The 27,517-nt window shown below is 41.4% G+C and overlaps 1 protein-coding gene across 2 annotated transcripts; it reads left to right on the top strand.

Moving 5' to 3' along the window:
• Positions 1-216: 216 nt before the first annotated feature.
• Positions 217-27,517, top strand: trmt6 (tRNA methyltransferase 6 non-catalytic subunit). Of its 2 annotated transcripts, XM_072581451.1 has the most exons (12): positions 466-587; positions 1,303-1,485; positions 14,958-15,088; positions 16,177-16,286; positions 16,524-16,615; positions 17,014-17,097; positions 18,827-18,951; positions 20,941-21,287; positions 22,952-23,037; positions 24,762-24,864; positions 24,957-25,043; positions 26,682-27,517. In XM_072581451.1, the coding sequence occupies exons 2-12, from the start codon at positions 1,481-1,483 to the stop codon at positions 26,853-26,855; spliced, it is 1,344 nt and encodes a 447-aa protein (XP_072437552.1). In that variant the 5' UTR covers positions 466-587; positions 1,303-1,480; the 3' UTR covers positions 26,856-27,517. The 2 variants fall into 2 exon arrangements, with proteins under 2 accessions (XP_072437551.1, XP_072437552.1); XM_072581450.1 differs by lacking the exon at positions 1,303-1,485 and having other exon boundaries at positions 217-587.

Genomic DNA, 27,517 nt, shown 5'->3' with positions numbered 1-27,517 from the left:
ATGGAACCCAACGGTGACGCGCACGCACGCATGCGTGCGTGGTGGGGGCAATACGGGCACTCGGCGACGCGCCTGACGATGGGCGGCCTGGGTCAAGCGCAAGCGTGTGGCGACGCCGGGAACGGGATGCGTGCGCGTGGGCGCAGAATGGAGGGGGTGGGGTTAAGTGTGCAAGGGCGCATGCGTGCAGCCGTTGACGGAGGTTGGGGGACGGCCAGCATTGGCGCGCATGTCGCCTCCCCACTTCCGGCGTCTCGTGCGTCCGCTTTCAACCGTCAGTCCGAGGAGTAGTCCAGTGCTGTGAACGGTGGTCTGGGGGTCAGTATCTTGTAGTCGTTGCTGTCACTCGAACGCCGGCAGCATTAATTTTGGTCCGGGAGGAGGGAAATGGATTGAAGGCGCCTGTCCTGCGTGTGGAGAGTGCGGAAGACGGTGGTTTTGATGTCCGGGCCCGGGGAGGTGCCGGCTCCCGGCGGCGGCGGCGGCGGCGGTGGTGGTGGTGGTGGAGCCCAGCCTGTCAGCGAGGGTGACCATGTGGTGCTCAAGCGGGAAGAGGTGTTTAAGGCCGTGCAAGTGCACAGAGGAAGGTAAGGCACTGGACCAAACGGCGAGAGGAGAGCGCCCACGTTTGCGGAGAGCTGCACATTGCGCGCACACACTCTCAGCCAAAGTCTCAGCTCGAGATGCGTTAGATCTTGGACAGTGGGGTTTATTAAAGCACAAAAAAAGTTACGGTTGCTGTGATAATATTTAAGCATTTTAATCATTGGTTTCAGATTTCCCTTCTAATTCTCCAAGGAAGATGACCCAAATTTCTCCGAAGTATCTTTGTAACTCAAGTTATTAATCCCTGTAATCACTTTGGCAGCACCTGGGATGCTTTCACAAACTCCTTGAAGTCTTAGCAGAATGCCGTACCATCAAAGGTCCACAGATGTAAGGTGCCTGAAGAACCTCTGGTTTGGCTACACCGAGCTGACACCAGGAAAACTAATGTTGTTAGTGCTGTGCGATGTGCACTCTTACCCCCCCCCCCAACTTATTCAGTGTGTATATCTGGCACTTTGTGCTTGTTTTACAAATCACGTGTGTGCTCAATTTGCTTCTCTTCTATCACGGCTGCAGGTTTTAGATTGGATTCCCAACAGGCCCTTTGGGCCAAGTCCACACTGACCATCCAAAGAGTAACCCACCCAGGCCCATTCCCCTACCCTGCATTTATCCTCCAATTAATGCACCAAACGCAATGGGTGATTTAGAATGGCCAATTCACCTGACCTGCACATCTTTGGGTTGTGGCAGGAAACCGGAGCACCTGGAGGAAACCCACCCAGACACTGGGAGAATGTGCAAACTCCACACAGTCGCCCGAGGCTGGAATCGAACCTGAGTCCCTGTCGCTATGGAGCAGCAGTGTTAACCACTGAGCCACCATGCAGCCCACTTTTATTACCATAAAAGAAAAGTTTTTGCATTTGACATGAGGTTTGTTTTAAGTGTCTAGTGAATGTTTGTATTGTGAAACTGATGTCTAGTCTGTCCAATAGCTGTTACTGTACCTGTGAGAATGATGGGCATTAAAAATCTCAAGGTTCAATTCCGAGACAAGTGTTCTGGCCTATGTTTAATGTTTGGTCAACATTGCCAAAAAGTAATTTAGTTATTTTATCTGTTACATATGGGGTTCCTGTCTACAAACTGGCTGTCAGTATTCCAGAAAAGTAGTTAACTGGGTGTCCTAATGTTGCAGATGACAGAGTGCAAGTTTTTTTTAATGAATATGGAAGAAAGCTGGCAACTGCAAGCCAGTTGCCTATCAGCTGTTGTCAGGAAAATAATGGAATCACTTAAGATATAGTAAGACACTTGAACATCTTGATGTAACTAAGTAATCAAGATTTTGTGAAAGAGGAATCCTGTTTCACTAATTTATTCTTTTTAAGGGAGTAGCAAGTAATATAGATAAAGGGGAGCTGGTCGTTGTACAGTATTTGGCTTTCTAGAAGTCATTTGACAAAGTGCTGCAACTGAATTTACTGCAAGGAGAAGCAGATGTAAGCTTTCATACCTACCACATCTAGCTGTGAATGGTAGTGAATACTCTGGTAATTAAACAAATGAGATTGAGCCAAGCTGTTCATAATGATTACATATTTCTCCCAGAAATGTGGAAGTTTGCCGATAATGTCCTTTTCACAAAAAGCAAAATCAATTCAAGCTGTCTAATTACTGTCTTATTAGTCTATTCTGAATCTTTTGCAGTATGATGGAGGAGGACATGGACAATGCTATCAATTGGCACTTGCTCAGCAAACACACTGATTACTAACACTTAATTTGGGTTCTAACAGAACCACTTGGATCCTGACCTCATTTCAGTCTGTTTAAACACTGATTAAACAGCTGAGTTCCGGAAGGGAGGTGAAAGCCCTTGACACAAAGGTACCATTTGACTGAATATGGTGTCAATGAACCCTAAAGAAGATGAGGACTGCAGATGCTGGAGATCAGTCGAGAATGTGGTGCTGGAAAAGCGCAGCTGGTCAGGCAGCATCTGAAGAGAATTGAAGTTTTGGGCATACGCCCTTCATTAGGAATGAGGCTTGTGGGCCAAAGGGCTGAGAAATAAGCGGGGGGGGGGGGTGAAGGTAGCTGAGAAAACGATAGGTAGATGAAGGTGATAGGTTTGAGGGTGGGGGTGGAGTGGATAAATGGGAAAGGAGATGGACAGGTCAGGAGGGCGATGCAGAGTTAGAGGCTTGGGACTGGGATATTGTGGGGGGAGGGGAAATGACCAAACTGTATAAATCTGCATTCATCCCATGTGGTTGCAGGATCCCAAGACAGAATATAAGGTGTTCTTCCTCCAGGCTTTGGGTGGTAACGGTTTGGTAGTGGAGGCGGCCCAGGACTTGCATGTCCTTGATGGAGTGGGAGGGAGTTTGGTGTTCAGCCTCGAGATAGTGGGGTTGGTGGGTGCGGGTGTCTCAGATATGTTCTCTGAAACAATCTGCAAGGAGGCATCCTGTCTCCCTGATGTAGAGGAGACCACATCAGGTGCAACCTCCTAGTCTGGGAAGCCTACACCATCTGATTGTACCTCCTACCAAAGATTCACAAAGCTGACTTCCCTGGTCGACCCATTGTCTCAACCTGTGCCTGTCGCACTGAATTCGTCTCTGCCTACCTTGATACTGTCCTGTCCCCCTGAGTACAGGAACGTCCCATCTATGTTCGGGACACTACCCATGCCATTCACCTTCTTCAAGATTTTCATTACCCCGGCTCCCAATCTCTCATCTTCACCATGAACATCCACTTCCTGTACACATCAATCCGCCAGGATGAAGGCCACCAAGCACAGTTTCTTCCTCTCACACCGTCTCACCCAGTACCCTTCCACTGACCCCCTCATCCGCATGGCTGAACTGATCTTTCCCAATCCTCCCACATCCTCCTTACCAAAGGTGTAACCAAGGGCACCTTGCACAGGACCCAGCTATGCCTGCCTCTTTGTCGGGTACGTGGAACAGTCCATCTTCCGCAGTTACACCAGCACCACCCTCTCGCCTGTTTCTACACAACATTGATGACTGTATTGGCGCCACCTCGTGTTCCCACGAGAGGTTTGAACAGTTCTTCAACTTTACTAACACTTTCCACCCTGACATCAAATTCACCTGGAGCATCTCAGACAACTTCTTCCCCTTCCTGGATTCTCTCCATCACCATCTCCAGTGACCAACTAACCACTGACATCTACTACAAGCCCACAGACTCCCACAGCTACCTAGACACCGCTTCCCACCCTACTTCCTGTAAAAATGTCATCCCTTATTCCCAATTCCTCTGCCTCATCTATTCCCAGGATGACCAATTCCACCATAGAAAATCCCAGATGGCCTCCTTCCAAATCTCAATTTCCCTTCCCAAATGGTTGATGGTGCTCTCCAGTGCACTCCTCCACTCCCCGCACTAACTGCCCTTGAACCCCACCCCTCCCAGTGCAACAAGGAAAGAACTACCCAGTCCTCCCCTTCCAACCAACCTCTGTATACATTGCATCATCCACCCCCTCCAAACACAGCCTACCAGCAGGGGTATATTTCCCTCCCCACCGCTATCGGCATTTTGGAGAGACCATTCCCTCTGCAACTCCCTCGTCGGGTCCACTGCCCCGGGAACAGCCCATACCTCACTCCTGGCACCTTTCCCTGCCACCATAGGAATTGCAAAACCTGTGCCCACACCAGTCTCCTCACCTCTGTCCAAGGCCCCAAAGGATCCTTCCACTTTTGACAGAAGTTTGCCTGTCATCTACTGTATCCATTGCACTCTGGTGCTCTACATTGAGACAGGATGCTTCCTTGCAGAACGTTTCAGAACATCTCTGCGAAACCTGCACCCACCAACCCCATCGTCTTGTGGCTGAAAATGTCACCTCCCCCTTCCACTCACTCGAGGACATGCAGGTCCTGGGCCGCCGCCTCCACCAAACTGTTACCACCAAACGCCTCCTATTCTGCCTTGGGACCCTGCAACCACACTGAATGAAGTGGATTTCAACAGTCTGGTCATTTCCACCCCGCCCCCCCCACCATTATCCCAGTCCCAAGCCTCCAACTGAGCACTGCCCTCCAGACCTGTCCATCACCTTTCCGATCTATCAGCTCTGACTCAACCCGCTGACCTATTACCTTGTCCCTTATCTTCATCTACCTATCGCTTTCTCAGCTACCTCTTCCACCCCCACCCCCAACGGCCCACAAGCTGCATTCCTGATGAAGGGCCTCTACCCGAAATGTCAATTCTCCTGCTTCTCAGATGCTGCCTGACTTGTGCTCTTCCAGCACCCCACACTCTACCCTTAAAAAAAACTCAAGTCAATAGGTAGCTATTCACACGAAGTAGTCGAAAGATATAGGTCAGTCATTTCAGTTTAAGGACATCATTGTGGGAGTCCCTCATGGTAATGCGTTTGGCCCAATCCTCATCAGCTATGTCACTAATGAACTTCATTACTAGGCTGGAAATACAAGTGTTTGTTGATTGGTTCGGAACACTATGTATTCACTACTCAGAACTGCAGTAGTCTGTCAATTCGCAGAAAGACTAATCAGCCCAAACCTGGATGCTGTCTAACTGGCATCATACAACTGCCAGGAAATGACTGACTCCAGTAATCAAGCATTAAACTGTCTCCCACTAGATGTCAATGACATTACCATTGCTAAATCCCCATCTGTCAACATCCTAGCCAATACTAATTTCCAGTCAACCCCACACATACTATGGCTACAAGAGCAGATTAGAGGCTAGTAATTCTACAGCATTTAAATCACTTCCTGTTTTCTGATGCTTGTAATAGAGTCAGATGTACAGCACCTTCAGTCCAACTTGTCCATGGAGACCAAAACTCCCCACCTAATCTAGTCCCATTTGCCAGCAATTGGCCCATATCCCTCTTAAACCCTTCCTATTCATAGACACATCTAGATAGCTTTTAAATGTTGCAATTGTACTAGTCTCCGTCACTTCCTCTGGCAGCTCATTCCATACACGCGCCACTCTGTGTGTAAAAGTTGTCCCTTGGGTCCCTTTTAGATTTTTCCCCTCTCACCCTAAACCTATGCCCTCTAGTTCCAGAGTCTCCCACCCCAGGTCTACTTACCCAATCCATGCCCGTCATGATTTTGTAAACCTGAGGTCACAGCTCCGCTTTTGACGCTCCAGGGAAAACAGCCCCAGCCTCTGGATCAAATCCTCCAACCCTGGCAACTTCCTTGTAAATCTGTTCTGAACCCTTTCAAGTAGGAAGGAGACCAGACTTGCATGCAATGTTCCAAACGTGGCCTAACCAATGTCCTGCACAGGTGCAAAATGACCTGCCACTTCCTATAGTCAATACTCTGACCAATAAAGGAAGCATACCTTCGCTATCCTATCTACCTGCGACTCTACTTTCAAGAAGCTATGAACCTGTATTCCAAGGTCTCTGTTCAATAACACTCCTTAGGACCTTACTGTGAAGTGTAGAAGTCCTGTTCTGATTTAGTTTTCCCAAAATGCAGCACCTCTCACTTATCTAAATTAAATTACACCTGCCACTCCTCAGCCCATTGGCCCATCTGATCAAGATCCTGTTATAATCTGAGGTAACCTCCTTCACTGTCCACTACACCACCAATTTTGGTGTCATCTGCAAACTTACTAACTATACTACTTCTGCTCAGATCCAAATCATTTATATAAATGAATAAAAGTAGTGGACCCATCACAAGCCTCCAGTCTGAAAAAAACCCTCCATCACTACCATCTGTCTTCTACCTTCAAGCCAGTTCTGTATCCAAATGGCTAGTTCTCCTTTGAGATCTAACCTTGCTAACCAATCTCCCATGGGGAACCTTGTCTAATGCCTTACTGAAGTCCATATAGATCACATCCACTGCTCTGCCCTCATCAATCCTTTTTGTTACTACTACAAAAAATCTCAATCAAGTTTGAGAGACATGATTTTCCATGCAGCAAGCCATGTTGACTATCCCTAATCAGTCCTTGCCTTTCCAAATATGTGCAAATCCTGTCTCTCAGGATTCCATCCAACAACCTGCCCACCACTGATGTCAGGCACATTAGTCTATAGTTCCCTGGCTTGTTCCTTACCACTTTCTTAAATAATGGTACCACATTAACCAACCTCCAGTCTTCTGGCACCTCACCTGTGACTATCAATGATACAAATATCTCAGCAAGGAACCCAGGTACACCTGATCAGGTCCTGGGGATTTATCTACCTATGCCTTTAAAGACATCCAGCACCACCTCTGCTGTAATATGGACATTTATCAAGATGTTGCCATCTATTTCCCCACATACTTATATCTTCCATGTCCTTCTCCACAGTAAACATTGATGCAAAATACTCATAGTATCACTTCCATCTCCTGTGGCTCCACACAAAGGCTGCCTTGCTGATCTTTTGAGGGGCCCTATTTGCTCCCTAGTTACCCTTTTGTCCTTCATGTATAAATAAAAACCCTTTGGATTCTCCTTAATCCTGTTTGCCAAAGCTAGCTTACGTCCCCTTTTTGCCCTCCTGATTTCCCTCTTAAGTATATGCCTACTGCATTTATACTCTAAGCATTCACTTGATCTCTACTGTCTATATTGACATATGCTTACTTCTTTTTCTTAATTAAACCCTCAATTTCTCTAGTCATCCAGCATTCCTTCCACTGACCAGACTTTTGTTTCATCCTAACAGGAATATACTCTCTGGACACTCATTATCTCATTTGTGAAGGCTTCCCATTTTCCAGTCGTCCCTTTACCTGTGAACATCTGCCCCCAATCAGCTTTTGAAAGTTCTTGCCAAATACAATCAAAATTACCCTTCCTCCAATTTAAACTTCAACTTTTAAATCTGGGTCTATCCTTTTCCATCACTATTTTAAAACTAAGAGTTATGGTGACTGGCCCCAAAGTGCTCTCTCACTGACACCTCAGTCACCTGCCCTGCCTTATTACCCAAGAGTAGCTCAAGTTTTGAACCTTTCTGTAGTAGGTACATCCCTATATTGAATCAGAACATTTTCTTGGACACTTAAATTCTTCTCCATCTAAATCCTTAACACTATAGCAGTCCCAGTCTATGTTTGGAACGTTAAAATCCCCTGCCATAACCACCCTATTATTCTTACAGATAACTGAAATCTCCTTACAAATTGGCTTCTCAATTTCTCATTGACTATTAGAGGGTCTATAAATACAATCCCACTGGGGTGATCATCCCTTTTCTTATTTCTCAGTTCCACCCAAAGAACTTCCCTGGATGTATTTCCTGGAATATCCTCCCACAGTACAGATGTAATGCTATCCCTGATCAAAAACGCCACTCCTCCACCCCCACCCCTCCTCTCTTGCCTCCCCTTCTGTCCTTCCTGTACCATTTGTATCCTGGAACATTAAGCTACCAGTCCTGTCCATCCCTGTAAATGCTATGATATCCCAGTCCAATGTTCCTAACCAAGCCATGATTTCATCTACCTTCCCTGTTACGCCTCTTGCATTGAAGTAAATGCAGTTTAATTTCAGTCCTTCCTTATTCTCTGCTTTGTCCCTCACTGTTTGACTCTCTTCTTTTGTCAACTGTACTGGTCTCACATTGATCTCTTCAGTATCTCGCTGGGTCCCACCCCTGCTCCTCCCAAACAGCTCTAGCAAATCTCCCAAATGTTAGTCCCCTTCCAACTCAGGTGCAATCTATTCTTATACAGAAGAGATTTCAGTGATTCAAAAATGTGAATCCTTCTCCAATACACCAGCTCCTCAGCCACACATTCATCTGCTCTATCCTCCTATTCCTCCCCTCATTGGCTTGTAGCACCAGGAGTAATCTAGAAGTTACTACCATCAAGGCCCTCCTTTTTAAATTTCTGTCTAACTTTCTATATTCTCCCCTCAGAATCTCATCCTTTTCCCTTCCTATGTCATATGTACAATGACCTCCTGCTGGTCCCTCTCCCCTTTGTGAACATTCTGCACCCTCTCTGAGACATCCTTGATCTTGGCACCAGGGAGGCAACGTGCTATTCTGATTTTTCACCTCTGGCTGCAGGCACATCTATCTGTGCCTCTGTCTAGACAGTCCCCTATCACAATTGATCACTTGGAACCCGATGTTCCCCTCATTAAATTAGAGCTTGCCTTGATACCAGAAACTTAGCTGTTCATGCTACATTCCCCTGAAAGTCCATCACTCCCTCCATTTTCCAAAACGGCATACTTGTTTGAAATGGGAATAGCCACAGAAGACTTTTGCACTACCTGCCTACCTCCTTCTCTGGCACAGACCATGTTCTCGCTGCCTTTGTCTGTCTTTCTCTCTTTTAAAAAGTGCTGTTGTTTTAATTTCTTTTTACCTCCTAAGTTCCAAAACAATGCAACAGCTTATACAGCAGTAATTGCTGCTCCTGGAATTCGAGGAAACCGCCTCAAACACTTAAAATACCTCAAAAGGGGCAGCTGTTACAGCTACAAATCTTCCCATATGGACCAGGAGTATGATAGAATAATTTACATTTACCTGGGTGGGTGAAGCACCAACAAGCATTTTAAGAAGCTTGACGTGATCCTGAATTTAGCAGCTTGCTTGATATCCCATGCACCACCTTCAACATTCACAGGAATTAGGAGAAGTTGCAGGAGGATCAGATGTCTTGGTATGTTAATCGAAGAGTGTTATTGGCTGAAGGAATTGTTTGCAAAGCAGTGTGGTGTCCGGAGCTGAGGTTACACTAAAGGATTCTCCTTCTCAGCCTCTACCCTCCCTTGAGGCATGGTGATCTTCTGGTTAAATCACCACCGGTCATTGCTCTCTAATGAAAGAGTAGCGCTATGTCTGGTAAGACTATGGCAACTTGACTTGATTGTATAAATACAACTAGGGATTAGGAAAACAAGCAAAATGATTTGTAATTTATAGTATTGTTCACATTTATTCATGCGGGATTTCTTTTGATTGGCTTCGCTGTGTGCTGTTTGACGTTTGGTAAGTCAATTGCCCATATTGACCATACATTCATTCTGGGTACTCAAATACCATCTGTAATGCAGGAAGAAACTGTATGGCACAGTTCAAAACAATGGAATCTTAAGCCTTTATCTGAATAGTATAACCCATAGATCTCTCTCTATGCCTACATTTTTAAAAGAAGGCTGCTGATCACTGCATTTGGCACAAATTTGGCATCCTGGTCCAAATCATAACAATATCTGTTATGATTAACAATTACTTTCCTGATTAACTTAAATAGCATGAGTACAAGTTATACCATGATCTATAGAAAGTGTTACTCACAGCTTTTGGGGGCCAACAGCACTGAAGAGGTTATTGTAATAAACTGAATGTCATTATTTGAGCGAGAGTATTGTGATTGGGTACTTGTTCATCTGATCAGTTCCTGAATATTGTTGGAGAACTGTGGAGGAATTCCCTACCCACCTTGCTGCAAATAATGTGTGTGGCAAACGACTGGGTTAGGTGACAGATTACTTTGTCTCAGGCAGAGATGAATGAAAATGTTGGATAGTTTAAAACTTATCAATTGCTGCTGAACTGATGGACCATCAGATTTTTTTTTAACATTAATCTTAGGGTTTGTATTTGAAAATTAAGTGGGAGCTTACAGTTCAAGAATTTTTCAGGTAACATTTATCTCCAGTCATTAGCTTACATTAGTCATTGTAAGAATCTCAAATCAGAAACTCTGAAGAAATGTTCAGCTAATGTACCTACCTGCAATCAAATGTAATTGTTACTCATTCATATTATTTGACTAGTAATCATAAAGTACCACATTAATTTTACTTCCCAAAAGTGCAGTTACATTAACTTTTGGTATGATTGATTTCATGTACATTCATGGGTATAATGCCTTAAATCACAATATATATATTTCAATAAGGTCCAGTTTGAGATTAGCATGTAAAATTAAAGTGCATGGGAGGTAATGTGCTGACATAGACAAAAAAAACTGCTGGCAACAAGAAACAATAGGAATAAACGGGTCTTTGCTAAGTGTCAGCCAGTGGCTTGTGCAGTACCACAGCGATCAGTGCTTCACCCTTGGCAATTCACAATATTAAATGATTTAGGTGAAGGAACTAAAGGTAATATCTCCCAGGTTTTCAGCCAAAAGGCTGGATGGAAGGTTGAACTTAGGAGATTGCAGATGTGTTTGTGTGATTTGATCCAAGTTGTGGGCAAGTGCATGGCAGAAAAAGTATAAGATGGATAAATGTAAGGGGAGCCGTTCAGGGAAATCTCTGGTCCGCATGCACCAAACAACTAATGCCCTGTGGTCAACCACTTCAAGTTTCCCTACCACCCCCAAAGGACATGCAAATCCTGGGCTGCCTCCACTGCCAAATCAAAACCACCCGCCATCTGGAAGGAGAACAATTAACCTTCTGCCTCAGGATCCTATAACCACACAGCATCAATATTGACTTCAGTTTCCAAAACTCCCTACATCCAACCTCCAACTTGGCACTGCTCTCTGGACCTGACCTACCTGTCCATCTTCCTTCCCAATCATCCGCTTCACCCTCCCCTCTGACATATCAAAATCACCTCTTACCTGATCCATCCATAACCATCCCACCAACCTTTCTTGCCCCCCTATTTATCTTTAAGCTTCCCCTTCAAGCTCCCAATGAAGGACTTACGCCCAAAACGTTGACTTTTCTGCTCCTCAGATGCTGCCTGACCAGCTGTGCTTTATCCAGCACTACACTGTTTGACTCTGACTCTCCAGTATTTATGGTTCTCACTTCCTCCTGTCCACTTCAGTAGCAAAAGCAGGAACACAGATTATAATCTGAATGGCAATGTATTGGGAAGGTGGGTGGTGGAATGAGATCAGAGTATCCTTGTATACTGCTTGCTAAAAGTAAGTGTGCAAAGTCAGCAAACAATGAGGAAGGCAGATGCTATGTTGGCCTTCATAATGAGCAGATTCCAGTACAGGAACAGGGATATCTTGGTGCAATTGCACGGGGCTTTGATGAGGCAAAGTCTAGAGTTTTATGTGTAGCATTTGATCTCCTTATCTGAGGAAAAATGGCCTGGCTATGGAGGGAGTGCAGTGAAGATTTACAAGACTGATTCTTGGGATGGCTGGATCGATGGATAAATCATAGTGATACAGCAGGGAAAGAGATCCTTCAATCCAATTCATCCATGCTGACCAGATATCCTAAATTGATATCGTCCCATTTGGCCCATATCCCTCTAAACCCTTGCTATTCGTGTATCCATCCAGATGCCTTTTAAATGTAATTGTACTTGGCGCCTCCATCCATATATGCACCACCCTCTGCATAAAAATAAATCTGCCTTTCAGGTCCCTTTTAAATCTTGCCCCTCTCAACTTTAAAGGGACTGTTGGACTCCCCTACTCTGGGCAACAAGACCTTGGCTATTTAACCTATCCAAGGCCCTCCTAATTTTATAAACCTAAGATTCACCCTTCCGCCTTTAATGATCCAGGGGCAAAAAAGCACAAGCTAATCCAGCCTCTTCCCAAAGTTCAAGCCCTCTGATCCCAGCAACATCCTTGTAAATCTTTTTTGCACCCTTTTGAGTTTAACAACTTAGAGCAGCGAGATCAGATTTGTAAAAGTGACCTAACCAGTGTCCTAAACAGTCACAACATGATGTCCCAATTCCTGTGCTCAGTGCACTGACCAATGAAGACGAGCATGCCCAACACCATCTTCACCACCCTGTCCACCTGTGACTTCATTTTCAAGGAACTAGATCTCTTTGGCAGCACTCTGCAGGGCCCTGCCATTAACTGTTATGTCCTCCCCTGATTTGCCTGACCAAAATGCAACACCTCACATTTACCTAAATTAAAATCCACCTGCCACTGCACAATCATTTGAGTGACGAAAAGCAGTGGACACAGCACTGATCCTTGTGGCACACCACTGGTCACAGGCCTCCAATCTGAAAAGCAACCCTTTACCACTACACTGTCTCCTACCTTCAAGGCAATTTTGTCCAGTTGTTCCCCCCCAACCCCAAAACGGATTCCACCTGATCTAACCTTAATAAGCAATCTACCATGCAGAACCTTGTCGAATGCTTTGCTGAAGTCCATAGGGGGACTGTCTAACACTCTGCCTTCATCAGTCTTCTTTGACTTAACTGGGTTTTGTTTTTGGAGGTGACAGTGAGACACTATTTCCCTTGCACAGAACAATGTTGAATATCGCTAATCAGTCCTTGTCTTTCCAAATGCATGTAAATCCTGTCCCTCAGAATCCCCTCCAACAACTTATCCATCATTGATATCATGAAAGACTGGATTGGTTAAGTTTATATTTACTGAAGTTTAGGAGAATGAGGTGCATCTTGTAGAAACCTACAAAATGTTAACAGAACGAGACAAGGTGAATGCAAAAAAGATCTTGCTGTTGACTGGACAGTCCAGAACTCGGGGTCACAGTCTTAAGGATACAGGTTCAGCCATTTAGAACTGAGAAGAGGAGAAATGCCTTCACCCAGTCAGTGGTGAGCCTGTGGAATTTTCTGCCACAAACCAATGAGGCCAGAATATTGGATTTTCTTGCAAGAAGTTAGACATTGCCATGATCATATTGAATGGTGGAGCAGGCTCAATTGGCAGAATGGCAACTCCTGTTTTGTTTCTGCATATCCCTGTAAATATCAGTACAGTTTGACTGACAAAAAAAAACTACTTGCTTGTGTGATATAACAAGAAATTTTGTTTAAAGTACAGTTACAAGAGTTTGAGTTATACATGTTTAAAAAAAATTTTCTTCTGTTCACACTGAAAATATTTGCTTCCTACGGCCACAAAAATTGATAATGGAGCAGTCCAATTATTGCCCCATTCTGACTTTTTCCTGTTATTTCTGCTTTATTTTCACTCTTTAACCCAGAAGTATGAAAGATACTCAGTGTCCCCACAGCAGTATGCCTGAAATTGGAAACTTGGAGTAGAAGGAAAAGTATTACACTTTAGGGCGCTTCATTGTGTTTCAGTTTATGCCAACCCATAAACATCTTTTATTTACATTTTCAAAATTCATTGTAAATATTTGACTTCCACTGTCTTAAAACGATCATTTTGTTTAACCTGGTGAATTAAACATTTTTTTAGTATGTTGAGTATGGTTACTTTTAAGTGGACCAGAGCCATTCATAGAGTCATAGAGATGTACAGCATGGAAACAGACCCTTTGGTCCAACCCGTCCATGCCGACCAGATATGCCAACCCAATCTAATCCCACCTGCCAGCACCCGGACCATATCCCTCCAAACCCCTCCTATTCATATACCCATCCAAATGCCTCTTAAATGTTGCAATTGTACCAGCCTCCACAACTTCTGCTGGTAATTCATTCCATACACATACCACCCTCTGCGTGAAAAAGTTGCCCCGTAGATCTCTTTTATATCTTTCCCCCCTCACCCTAAACCTATGCCCTCTAGTTCTGGACTCCCTGACCCCAGGGAAAGGTCTTTGCCTATTTATCCTATCCATACCCCTCATAATTTTGTAAACCTCTATAAGGTCACCCCTCAGCCTCCGATGCTCCAGGGAAAACAGCCCCAGCCTGTTCAGCCTCTCTCTGTAGCTCAGATCCTCCAGCCCTGACAACATCCTTGTAAATCTTTTCTGAACCCTTTCAAGTTTCACAACGTCTTTCCAATATGAAGGAAGCCAAAATTGCATGCAATATTCCAACATTGGCTGAACCAATGCCCTTACAGCTGCAACATGACCTCCCAACTCCTGTACTCAGTGCTCTGACCAATAAAGGAAAGCATACCAAACACCACCTTCACTATCCTATTTATCTGCAACTCCACTTTCAAGGAGCTATGAACCTGCACTCCAAGCTCTCTTTGTTCAGTGACACTCCCTAGGACCTTACCATTAAGTGTATAAGTCCTGCTAAAATTTGCTTTCCCAAAATGCAGCACCTCGCATTTATCTGAATTAAACTCCATCTGCCACTCCTCAGCCCATTGGCCCATCTGGTCCAGATCCTGTTGTAATCTGAGGTAACCCTCTTCGCTGTCCGCTGCACCTCCAATTTTGCTGTCATCTGTAAACTGTACCTCTTATGCTTGCATCCAAATCATTGATGTAAATGACAAAAAGTAGAGGGCGCAGCACTGATCCTTGTAGCACTCCACTGGTCACAGGCCTCCAGTCTAAAAAACAACTCCCCACCACCGCCCTCTGTCTTCTACCTTTGAGCCAGTTCTGTATCCAAATGGCTATTCACATGACATCTGTTAAAGATCTGAAATTTTTAAGAATACTTTGTACATATGTCACTGATTTTTGCTATAACTGGGGATGAACTTAATATTCTATTTAGAACTAAATGGATCTCAAACTTTGCTTTCTAGAAAAATCACCTTTGAGAAACAGTGGTTTTACTTGGACAATGCGATTGGACAGCAGTATGGTACCACTTTTGAGGTTTCCAGTGGGGGAGTACTCCAACCACTTAAAGTAAAAACTAAAGAAGTTGCCAAAGGTAATATTGTATCTGTATCTGTAAATTGCATCATGGACATTTTAATATCAACATTGCTGAAAAATAAAACAATTGTCTGAAGGTAGATATTCCACCAGATAGTGTATATACATATGCACACTGTTTGTTCTAATAAATCTTTGTCAGGTTTGACAAATGCCAGGTTTGTAAACCTCTTCAAGGATAATATTCAGTATTCTTATGCTGTGTAAAGCTATATTGTCCATAGTGATTGTTAATATGCTTACTCCTTTGTATGGTCCCATCCTCTGCCATAGGATAAAATATGGCCAGGTGATTCAGTCAGGATTTAATTGGATAAAATGCACCTTTTACATTTATAGTTCCAGAATTGACTAAATTATTTCTGACTTGAAATTTAAATCTTGGTTAGTGACTTGGGCTTCCATTTTACGTTTTATCACTTTCTATGCTTGCCTTTATTGAACTGAAAGAGAAGACAAATGTATATTCCCCTTGTTATGTATCAAAGCTAATGAAGCAGTAAAATAAAATTTACTTTCAAAATTAATTGTTATTTGTTGTCCTTTCTGCAAGTTACGGTTAAGAATATAGTTTGCGTTTAATTTTTTCAGTAAACGGTTTCTTAACTCGTGTTTGAAAAGCAGTGATGACTGTGGATACTAAATTATGGGGGTTTGGGTATAATATTGGGGGGGGGTCTAGATTAGAGTGATGCTGGAAAAGCGCAGCAGGTCAAGCAGCATCCGAGGAGCAGGAAAATCGACGCTTCGGGCAAAAGCCCTTCATCAGGAATAGAGGCAGGGTGCCTGCAGAGTGAAGAGAGAAATGAGAAGGGGGTGGGGAGAAAGTAGCATAGAGTACGATAGGTGAATGGGGGTGGGGATGGAGGTCAGAGAGGAGGGTGGGGGAATATAATATTGAGGGCTCTTCACCACTCAGGTCTGTGTTGAAGCTTGCCATTTATTTCACGTGGAATGATTACATCTTCAACCTCGCACTGTAGCTACATTTGATCTTGGTTAATGCAAGTTAAATGGATTTGTGTGGTTTTTTTAGTTTGTTTTAAAGCAGTCCATGACTTGTTTTTCTTTTAATTCTGCCAGAAATAAATGAAGCTGGTGTTGATAATCGAAACATCATTGATGATGGCAAGTCCCAAAAGCTCAGCAGAGATGACATAGAGGCACTGAAAGAGCAGGGATTAAAAGGTCAGGTAGGGATGACTTTTTGATATTTTTAATCACTGTTCAGTTGTTATTTTAAACCTGGAGCAGGTTGGACTTGAACCCAGGTCTTCTGGCCCAGAGATGGGGGCATTTCCAATGCCACGATGCCTGAGGAATGACTTTTATACTGGTGACGTCTACTTACTAATAATTTTCTCCACAAAAATTGTTGTTTGTGTCCCCAAATATTTAACTTCTTAAAGCTGAGATTTTATTTTACACAGGATATTGTTCAACATTTGATAGAGAATAGCACAACATTTAGAGACAAAACCGGATTTGCTCAAGAAAAGTACATCAAGAAGAAAAAGAAAAAGTAAGATTCTGTTCTTATGGTGTTCTAGAGTCTCATTTTGGTTGAAAGAGACTTTTCCTGATTGAGATATCCTGGCATGTCAGTTAAATTGATTTTTTTCTCTCTTTAAAAACAATAGTTTACTCAGGCAAATAGCTTATAGTTTTTTTTTATTGTGAAATCCTAATCGAGTCAGTCTGAGGCACTGCAGTTGCAAAGAAATATCTAACTGTTAGTGTAACCAAAATTCAGGATCAATGTGCTTAACTGGATTGACTATTTAATGTGCACTTTGACATCACAGATTATCAGAACAAATTCAGTTATGTAACTGTTTAGAATTCAAATAAATGTTAATCTTAGACCTTGCAGAGAAATAAGTCGCAACACCTTCTAATTTAGTTAAATCTTGTTGATAGGTACGAAGCATTTATAACTATCCTAAAGCCTACCACTCGCATAATGGCCATGATGTATCATTCCCGTGAGCCAGGTAAAATTTGGTGAGTAAATAAAGTTGAACTTTCTCTTTTGTTTTTTTGATATGAGGCATGATTCAGACTAGTAGCTGTTTTGAATTTTAGCGGAGTTCTTTGGTTTCTGTCTGACAGGTGGATTTTAACTCCTGCTTTGTTGGAACTGGGCAAGGCATTAAGGTGTCATAGAGAATTATTTACTGTCTACAATGACAATTTAAATCAAGGATGGCTTTTTGAATCTGACCATCTTTTCTAGCTACTTGGATTCTGTTCTGCCAATTATTCCTCCAGTTGCAATATCTTGCTTTTGACACTACTGAATTTGATCCATTTTTATTAATTTTACAAATAAAACTTCTTTTGATCTTGGTCGAAAGATCGTTTCTTTTTAATTAAAATAGTTTTTCAGAAAATATTGTTCAGAATGCTCTCTGCGTGTATCAAGTAGGTTCTTCATTGTGTCAAGTACCAATGAAGTAAGTTGCGTTGTCAAACCTCCCGAAGCATTATAAATGAAATACAAATCTATGTCACCAGGCCATTAAGCTATACTGTGATGAGGATAGCTATTACATATAGACATGCCCATCAGAATAAGGGGCAAGCCACTTGTGCTGAGATGAGGGATGTCTTAAATTGGAAGATAGTGAATCTTAGGGATTCATTAACCAGGAAAGCCATGGTAGCTTGATCATTGAGCATGCTCAGGACAGACATTGATCACTGTCTAAATTCTAATGACTTTGAGTGTTACAGGGATAGATACATTTTGAGGTAGATGATCAGTCATGAGCTAGAATGGCAAAGCTTTCTTTGTCACTCTTTTTTTCCTGTGTTCTAAAGATATCACTTGTCAGACAACTTTAGTAGTTGTCACATCATTGTGAAGTTCTTTATCATTAATCAAGTGAGATTGTAGGTTCAACGGCAAGACCATAGGCTCTGAATATCTGGAATAGTCACAGGTGATGGTTTAGTGGGACTCTCGCTGCATTGTTAATCCAGAGACTCAGATAATGTTCTGGGGACCCTGGTTTGAATCCTGCCATGGCAGATGGTGAAGTTTGAGTTCAATTTTTTTCAAAAAATCTGGGTAATGTTAAAATAGCACAGTGGATTATTCAGATAAAAGTTGTAACCATTTGGGATAATTTGAGATGGATGAAGTTACTTACTGAGGCAATCGTGTTTTAATTCAGTAAGAATTAAAAGAGATCCATTCTTCTGACTGTCCTTCAATAATTGGTCTAAAGTTTTGTTTTGAATCTGCTTCATTAATAGCTTATGTCTGTGACTAAACAAATGCAATAGCTTGGTTTACTGAAATTAGCTGGTTCGAAATCTGATTTATGAACAGTTGACTTAAAATATGTAAATTTAGAGCCAATAAATGGGTTTATTGAGCACCTGCTGAACACAGTCCCATATTAATTCATATGCATGTTCAACTCTTCGGAAGTGAATAGGCATGTCTGATCCTTTTCCTTTTTGGGCATAAGGAAAGGAATCTCGATATTCTATTCAAATCACTTGTTCTAATTTATGAAACATTACACTTCAATTTTTATCATTAAAACTACTTGCTGAATGTGGTGTTACTTTTTGACTACTTTGTGATGAGGTGAAAAGAGTGGAGGGGGGAGAAAAAGACTGGCTTGCTTGCATAAGCATCTTTAAATGGCATTGTTAATGTTGCTGTATCCCCAATAGATCACCAGAATTAAAACCATTATTAACTAACCATTTTTTTCAGCTACTTAAGGTATGACACACTGGCTCAGATGTTAACTCTTGGGAACATCCATGCAGGCTCCAAAGTAATTGTAGCAGAAACCTGTGCTGGTCTGGTGCTTGGTGCTGTAATGGAGAGATTAGGAGGTAATAAAATCTAAATTTGCACCATATTCGCCTGAGAATTCCTAATGCATTGTAACTTAATTGAATTGTAGTGAGTTTAGCTGACCTGGTTGATTGCAGAATGTTCACATTTGCATTGACCTTTTAACTGAGTGAAGCTTAATCTATTTGCAGTATATCGTACTGAAGTTCAATTTGAGAAGCTTAGTTGGGAATGATGTTCAAAATTGAATGCTGTACAGATACACAATCCTTTATCAGAAACCCTTGGGACCACCTAGTTTTCGGAATTTGGAATTTTTTGAATTTTAGATTAAGTGATGGTTCAACAGTGACACTTTTTTTAAAAAAAACTTACCAAACAGCAGACTCACTGAGTAACAGAATTGAGGCCTGCCATGCCCCCTACGTCGCATCTGACTGACGTGGGTTAAGTGTTTGCACGCCAAACAACCTTGTTAGTAAGATTAAAAACTTCACAAAAAAAACTTCAAATTTTGCAGCTTTTCAGATTTCAGGATTTCGGACAAAGAATTGTCTACCTGTACTGTAGAAATGTAAACATGATCTACAATGGATATTTGTGCAAATGGACCTCAAAGTACAAATGTTACGAAGACTTCAGAATATCTTCTTTAATCCATGCTGTATTCTTGATTCGCTATCATGTCCATTCATCTGCTGATATCACTTCTTTCCTTTTTTAAAAAAAAATTCAAATTTTGTAGCACATGTTTAATTGCTGAGTACAGAGTGAACAGTGGATCGGTGAGAGAAATAAGAGTTCACTTCAAAGAATTGCATGTTTGGGTTAGGGATGTTGATGCAATGTTGATTATTTTTGTTAACAAATTAAAAGTTTTAATTTCCTAATTGAACTTCCCTCCCTTATAGCACTTGCTACGTAAGCTTCATGATTTACACATTAGAAATGAATCATTGGCAATGCAGTTGGATATCTAAGTGTGCATAAAACCAAGCAAAAGTATTATTAAGAAAGATCAGACAGTGTTAGTTCTGCTAATAGATTTAACACCTGTGTCAAGAAAGCCACAACTTTCCAGTTCTAAATCTCACATTAAATATTATTGGTTTGTTGTGATTTGCAAATTCTAATTATTCTGTCTTCTAATATTGTTTGATTTTGCCCTGTAAGAATATCTTCTGAGTTACTTAGATGTGGATGTAGGTTTGCTCGCTGAGCTGGAAGGTTCATTTTCAGACATTTTGTCACCATACTAGGTAACATCTTCAGTGAGCCTGCAGGTGAAGCACTACCGATGATTCCTGCTTTCTATTTATATGTTTGGGTTGGTGATGGCACTTCCTGTGGCGATGCCACTTCCTGTTCTTTTTCTCAGGGGTGTGGGAAATCTGGTTCAGGTCAACGTGTTTGTTGATAGAGTTCTGGTTGGAATGCCACAAAATGTTTGAAAATGAACCTTCCAGCTCAGCAAGCAAACCTCCATGCAGAACCTCAACCTGAGCTACAAATCTTCTCAAAACTTGCTACTTGTATTTGAAAATTCTTCAATTCCACACAATTCCAGCCCGGCCATCAATTTGTTCAGTCAACCTCTTGCCTGCGTTATCCATCTGTCATTCCTGGTATGGTCCCATATTTACTGTAATACAGATGGAAAAGCATTGAGCATGTCTAGTGTTTAACCCCCGTTGAAATCGCCATTACCAGGTCGGGTGAGACTACCTCAAGCTCAACTCTCATCTTCCTCTGCTATCTACTTCCACCCCACTCCCTGTGGTGGTCCAATCGATCAGTCACCATCCTTATTGTTTGAGGTGCTCATTATCCTCTCTGCCATCATAAGAGCCTCCTGTTTAACTACTACTCTTTACATTACCCACCTTACCAAGCCAACCTTGGTTCAAGAATGACAAATTAGGATTCCAACTGACTATCTTTCATTTGCAAAGTGACCACTTAGCTATCAGTGTCTAAATAATAATAAACTATCTATGCTATGTCTCCTGTTTAACCTTTTTCTGCAGGTTTTGGCTCTGTTATCCACATGTATCCAGGTAGCTTGCCTATCAGGGCAGCGATGGAGAATTTTGGGTTTCCAAAATCCTTCTATAATCATCTGTATGATTTCCCTATCAACAAATTGAACAGCCTTCTTTCTGGAGTTTTCTTGGCTGAGAAAGAAACGCTGCAAAAACAAACTGAAGCTATGGTGGAAGAAGGTAATGGGAGCCTGCTGAACATATGCCAGGGTGATGGAATGCCTTGTGGTGAGACCGTAATGGATAACAACAAATCTGAAGAAACTGAGGCCATGGATGTTGCTTGTGAGGAGGCTGAAAATAAAGAAAAAAATTCAGACAGAAAATCCAATGTAAGATTTGTTCCTGTAGGAGGTAATGTGGAATGTTAAATTCGAATGTAACCAATTTCAAGGGCTCAGGTATTTTAAACAGTTACTGTATGTGAGCAGAAATTTTTCCAGGTTTTGAGACTTATCTGTTGGTAGCTGGTTCTGTTAATTGATGTAAAGCAACACTAAAATAGTGACAATACTCAATGTTTTAAAGCACATTGATTTTAATGCTTTGCTTTTCTTTTGTGTGGAAAATGGTCACGAACTAAACTGATTCACTAAGGCAGGGTTTTATGATATTGTGACCTAGCAAAATGCTAAACAATTGCACTTATTTAAACATTGTGCTGCATAATTTTGCCATTGCATTTTTTAAATTAAAAAGGTGCTTAAACTTTTGCTTCAGTCACTAGCTGTATTGTAACATTTTTGTGCTAATAACTTGTCCATTTTTAGTTTTAGACACCACTTTTCCAGTTGTTGTCTTATGTTTTGTAAAGTTTGTTTATACTACATCGTTCAACTCATCTTAGGCTCATTTACTGATGCTGCTAGTATGGGAAGTCACTATTTTGTCACTAAGAGTTTCGACATTGTGCTCTGCTTTAATCAAGTACTTCAGTCAAACTAGCAAATTTCTATTTTTCCTAGATATTGTGCTCTATTTAAGATGCTGCTAATTTGCTCAGTCCTTGTCAAGCAAAAATAGATCCCAGTAAGTGTCCTTCTGACCATAAGAAATAGGAGTGGAAGTAAGGCCACTCAGCCATTCAATCAGCCACTCTGATGGGCATTTCAATGCCACTTAACTGCATTCTTCCCATAGCCTTTAATTACCTGCGAGATTAAGAATTTATCAATCTCTGCCTTGAAGACATTTAATGTCCTGGTCTTCACTGCGCTCAGTGGCAATGAATTCCACAGGCCCTCCACTCTCTGGCTGAAGAGATGTCCCCTCATTTCCATTCTAAATTGGCCCCCCTCTAATTCTAAGGCTGTGCCCACGGGTCCTAGTATCTCCGCCTGATGGAAACAATTTCCCAGTGTCCATCCTTTCTAAACCATGAATTATCTTGTAAGTTTGTCATCGGATCTCTCTAGGTTATTATGCTTAATGTCTTTAAAGTACATTTATTTAAGAAAATGAGCAATTTAAATTTTCTCCCCCTGTCCAAGATTCACATAAAAATACTGTTGTAAGATCTCAATGTGTAATTTGTTTCAGTTAAACCAAATTGCACAATATCAAAATTTAACTTTTTGAAATGTTGCTTTCATAAATTTGATTAATTTTGAGCTCCATCTGCATCTACATGAGTAGCCAGTAGCTCCTATTATTGTGTACTTTCTAGACCTACAGATACAATTTTTTTTTTAAAAGCACCAAAATACTATTCTTTTCTGATCATGCCCTCCTTTCACTTGGGACTCTATATTTGTTACTGTGCTCTGACTGCTTTCTCTCTATGACTTTTTTTTTAACATACTTCTGGTAGGAAAACAATTGTTTTAAAATTCTCAAACTTTAAAGCAACTCTGGATCTGAAACCAAGCCTTTATTTAATTCTCTCCTTTCCCAGTATAGTCCAGGTTTCTAATCTAGTTTTATGCTTGTTCTTGTGCAAATTCCAGTCTTCCAAAGTCAAACTGGACTCCATCTTTGGTGACATGTTTCTTCGCAGGTTGAAGAGAGGAAGAGTAAACAAGAAGATAGACTAAAGAAATTGCAGGCTGCTGCTGCTGTGCTGCAAGAGAGAAATGCAGATGGGTGAGCTGATGTAACAAATGAACTCCATTATAATTCTGTTGCACATCATTTTTATAAGTGGCAACTGTGATAGTTTGAATGCCCCTGACATATAAAAATATATGTACAATAGTAATCAACATTTATCCAGCATGAATTAAAATTTGTAGAAATTGCAAAAGTAAATAAGCCTTTCAACCCAACCATTCCATTCTACATGTACATCCTCTGCATAAACTGGAGTCTTATCACCATGTGCCTGACAGTTCTCCTATTCCTGTTATCTTCCTTTGCTTCAAATGCTTATGTCAACCATTCTTAAGCTTTGCGACATGAAGTTTCTGAGCGTGCATTTCACGGTCTCAAAACTTTCTTTGTAATAAAAATAACATGTTTCTCTGCTTCTACATGCACACATAATTTTGTATGTATGACTCATTCAAAGTGGACTGCTTCTATCAGATCATTCCTTGTATCGCCTTTTTTTTTTAAAAAAAACTCCTATTTCCAAGTCTCTCTCGATTGTCGTATTTCCTCCTAGACAGTGACCTGGGAAATTTGCATGCAGTGTGCATGTTATATTCCCTTTTGGTTTGCACCAATTTCTTAATATTTATCTTTCCCCTGAAGTCTCTGTACGTTTCTTTGTTTGCTACCTATGGGCTTAACTATTCCAAATTTGCCCCAGTCAGCTCCTACCCTCCATAAACTAAGTTCTTCTAAAATTCTACCCATATCCTGACTTGCACAAAGTTGCATTCATCTATCGTCCTTGTGCTTTTGCTCATCTGTGTTACCTTCTTTTCCTTGGCTGCCACCTTTACTAAAATTCACATCCTTGTGCTCAAATTCCCCTTAGCCTTCAGTCCCCTCAGAAATCTGTAATCCTCCAACTTTAGCGTGTCTCACCTTCTTTAACATGTTATCGATCGCCTTGGTCCAAAATCCTGAAATTCACACCCGAAACCTCTAACTTCAGTGAACTCCTTAAAACCATCTGTTTTGGTCACCATCCAAATGATCTGAATTTTCTTCACCTTAGTGAGTGACCGGCTTGGAGACAACGTTGCAGGAAAATAGCTGGTAGCCACGACAGGACAGCTGCCTAACACACTTTCATGGCCCTTTTGAAGATCCCAAGGCTGAGCAGGAAAACTGATTAGCCACCTGTACAATGGAAATGAACAACCAGTGTACATAAGGCCTCCCATGAGGAGTAATATTACCAGCTCACCAGCATTTTGCTGTCTGTAGCCCAATCAATTAACATGTGCAGAGGCCGAAATTAATGAGAGGTGGAAACTCTGTGCCATTCTGCACGGTCGTCGGGGTAAAATGCCCCATCCCCTAAAATAGATTTGTGAGCAAGATAAGCTGTCTGCAGCCTCGAAAAGACAACTGGATTCTTTGCCCCACTGATCTAAGGGATGTATTACTGACACACCACACCCCCGATGTGTTCCTGTGCTGGCTTAGTTATGGGGACCCCATGTGACCCTAAAGTCCACATGTCTGCCAAATATTGCATCCTTCAGTTTACTTTGGTCAGACTGTATTTTTATGTAACACTGTAGGATTTTTTTATGGTGATAAATGTGCTCTCTAAATTTTATTTGTGAATAAACCAGCTTTAGTTTTAAATATAATACCATATTTCTGTCCAGCCATTTTATTCGAAATTCAAAGTTAGCTAACGTCAAGTAAATGAAATTGTTTGGAGTTAAATTTGTTTTTATTTCTTCAAGGCTAATTATAGCGAGTCGCCTGTATCCCAGCCCCTTATTACTTTGTCTTTTGGAGTTTGTGGCACCATCTAGACCATTTGTCATCTACTGCCAGTACAAAGAGGTAAAATAAACTACATAAAAGTGGATTGTTGGTTTGATTAAATATTTGAGAACACCGTTCAGTTCATTATCTTGTTCTCTTCCTTCATCTAGCCTTTGCTTGTGTGCTATTCAAATCTACGAGAAAGGGGTGGAGTTGTTAACCTGAGGTTATCTGAAACATGGCTGAGAGGCTATCAGGTAAACTTAAACCAAACTCTGAACAAGTTGACCATTAATGTAGGACTTCAGAGAACAGGTTTTGGGCATCCATGATCATCTGACTGAGAATAATGTGTCCTATTAAGCTCTGCTGCTGCATGTCCTATCTTAGGTAGATACATTGTTAATACAGTGGGCATTTTCAGTCATGTGGTTTCTCTTTAGCTGTGTGTTCCTGAGCCAAGCCATGTTCATTTGTCCAAGATTGTCTTCAGTTTATGCAAATAATTGTTGTTTGGTCAGATCCACAAATTTTTCTCCTGTTTTGTTTTGGTGTTATATAACCAATTTTCTTCATGCTAACTCAACTCGCCAGAGGGTCCCCATGTGTTGCATGTGCTCTGTCAATGTAGTTATATTAGATGTTTATTCCATCAAACCTTGTTTGTTTCTCAAAGTCAGATTACCATGGTAACTTTGCTGAAATATTCTTGCATTTTAATTTTAACATAGAAATTCAACAAGTTTGTGGCCATACTACAGAACAGCACAAAATACTTGGTTAATTTTACATGCTGGAACTACTAAGTTTTAGTCCACCCAAATTCAGTTTTTCTGAAGATTGTCTTCAAAGAGAGACCTAATAAACACCACGGAATCACAGCGTTGTTACAATACAGGAGTCGGGAGCGTGGTGCTGGAAAAGCACAGCAGGTCAGGCAGCATCTGAAGAGCAGGAGAATCGATATTTTGGGCATAAGCCCTTCATCAGGAATCCTGATGAAGAGTTTATGCCTAAAACCTTGATTTTCCTGCTCCTCTGATGCTGCCTGACCTGCTGTGCTTTTCCAGAACCACAAGTTCAACTCTATCTCCAGCATCTGCAGTTCTCACTTTTTCTCCTACATTACAGGAGGCCATTCCACCCATTGTTTGTACCAGCTCCCTAGTACAAACAATCTCCAGAGATTCCCCATAACCCTACACATTGTTCCTTTTCTATATAACTTGCTAATTTCCTTTTTGAATGCTTTGCTTAAACCTGCCTCCACCACACACCTCAGGTTGGCATTCCAGATCCTAACCATTCACTGCATCAATGTTGTTTTCATCTTTTACAGTTTTTTTTTGCCAATTACTTTAAACGTGTACAATCAGTATTGATCCTCCCATTAACTGTGGCATTTTCTCCCTATCTATTGCAGACTGTCCACACTTCTCATGATTTTGAATACCTCTGTCAAAACTATTGTCAGCCCTTTTGTTTTTCCATAGAAAGTAATCCAAACATCTGCAATTTGTCTTTGTAACCGTAATTTCTGCGCACATTCCAATGCCTTCACAACCTTAAGGTGTGTCACCCAGAAATGGGCACAGGACTCAAGTTGAAGCCACCTTGTTTCGAACAAATGCAACATACCCTCCTTTCTCTTGTACTTTGTGTTAATAAAGCTGAGGGCACTGTCTGCTTTATTAACCTTGCTCTCAATCTGTCCTGCCTCCTTGAATGACTCGTGTGTGTGTGTGTGTGTGTTAAGTCCCTCTGGTCCTGCACTTTTTTTTACCATTAGCTTTGAATAATTAACTGAAGAAATAGTGTGTTTAAAGAAAAGTATTCTAAACTTCTAGCACTAATTTACAGCAATGTATAAAAATTAATTTATCCAAATATTTCAGGTTTTGCCAAATCGGACTCATCCCAAGCTGACAATGAGTGGAGGTGGTGGCTACATTCTTACTGGTATTACGGTTGCAATGGACAGAACGAAATCAGTTGCCAATATTTCTGAATCACAGAGATCTGAAGAACCTGCAGCCAAAAGACAAAAAGTTGAGGAATCCAAAAGTTAGCTTTCCTCTGAGTACTGTTGCTAAGCCTGAAATTGATTGAGCTTGGAGCTCATTGCAAAGCTCAAATTGCAAATTTCTACAGACTGCTATACATTTATTTTGGTATACTATGGTATGTGTGCCATTTGGAATTTTCTTCTATGATGTGGAGCAGTAGCAAAAGTGATTTTGTATCTGTGAGGTCGGTGCTGTTAATGCAGAGACAAGTATTGCTATGTACCAGTGTACATGTGCAGGATTGGGATATTAAAGAAATGAAACCAAGTATTTTTTTTTGAAAAATGTGTGCATGCTGCAATTAAATACAAGAAAAGCTTCGGTTCAGAGTTCTAGAAGCCTGCTTGAATAATTGTTTCGGGCAGCCTTAGCTTATTTGACAGACTCTAACTTTACAAAAAGATTATCCAAATTAATTAGGAATTGTGACCACCTGGAACGAACATTGCTTTTTTTTCCACAGTTTCTTTCGTATCAAGTTATGGTAACTAACTTCATGCAATGAAGTATTTTTCTTGATGGATTTAGCTATTTTAAATTGATCTTATTTATAATTTGTACAACGGTTTTCATTACTAGTTTATCTGTATTGAAAGTGTCACATCACTGGAATCAACTTTTAAAAATGGAGTTATCTCAAATAAATTCTCAATCAAGATTTTAAA

The sequence above is a fragment of the Chiloscyllium punctatum genome, chromosome 11, assembly GCF_047496795.1.
Source record: "Chiloscyllium punctatum isolate Juve2018m chromosome 11, sChiPun1.3, whole genome shotgun sequence".
In the NCBI taxonomy this organism is placed as follows: domain Eukaryota; kingdom Metazoa; phylum Chordata; class Chondrichthyes; order Orectolobiformes; family Hemiscylliidae; genus Chiloscyllium; species Chiloscyllium punctatum.
This window is presented reverse-complemented; position numbering and strand designations above follow the sequence as displayed.

Bases quoted from the DNA above. Each gene is read 5' to 3' on its own strand.
- trmt6 (XM_072581450.1), top strand. From the start codon at position 442: ATGTCCGGGCCCGGGGAGGTGCCGGCTCCCGGCGGCGGCGGCGGCGGC. The intron at 15,089-16,176 runs GTAATATTGTAT...TAATTCTGCCAG, and splicing joins AACTAAAGAAGTTGCCAAAG to AAATAAATGAAGCTGGTGTT. The intron at 21,288-22,951 runs GTAAGATTTGTT...GTTTCTTCGCAG, and splicing joins ATTCAGACAGAAAATCCAAT to GTTGAAGAGAGGAAGAGTAA.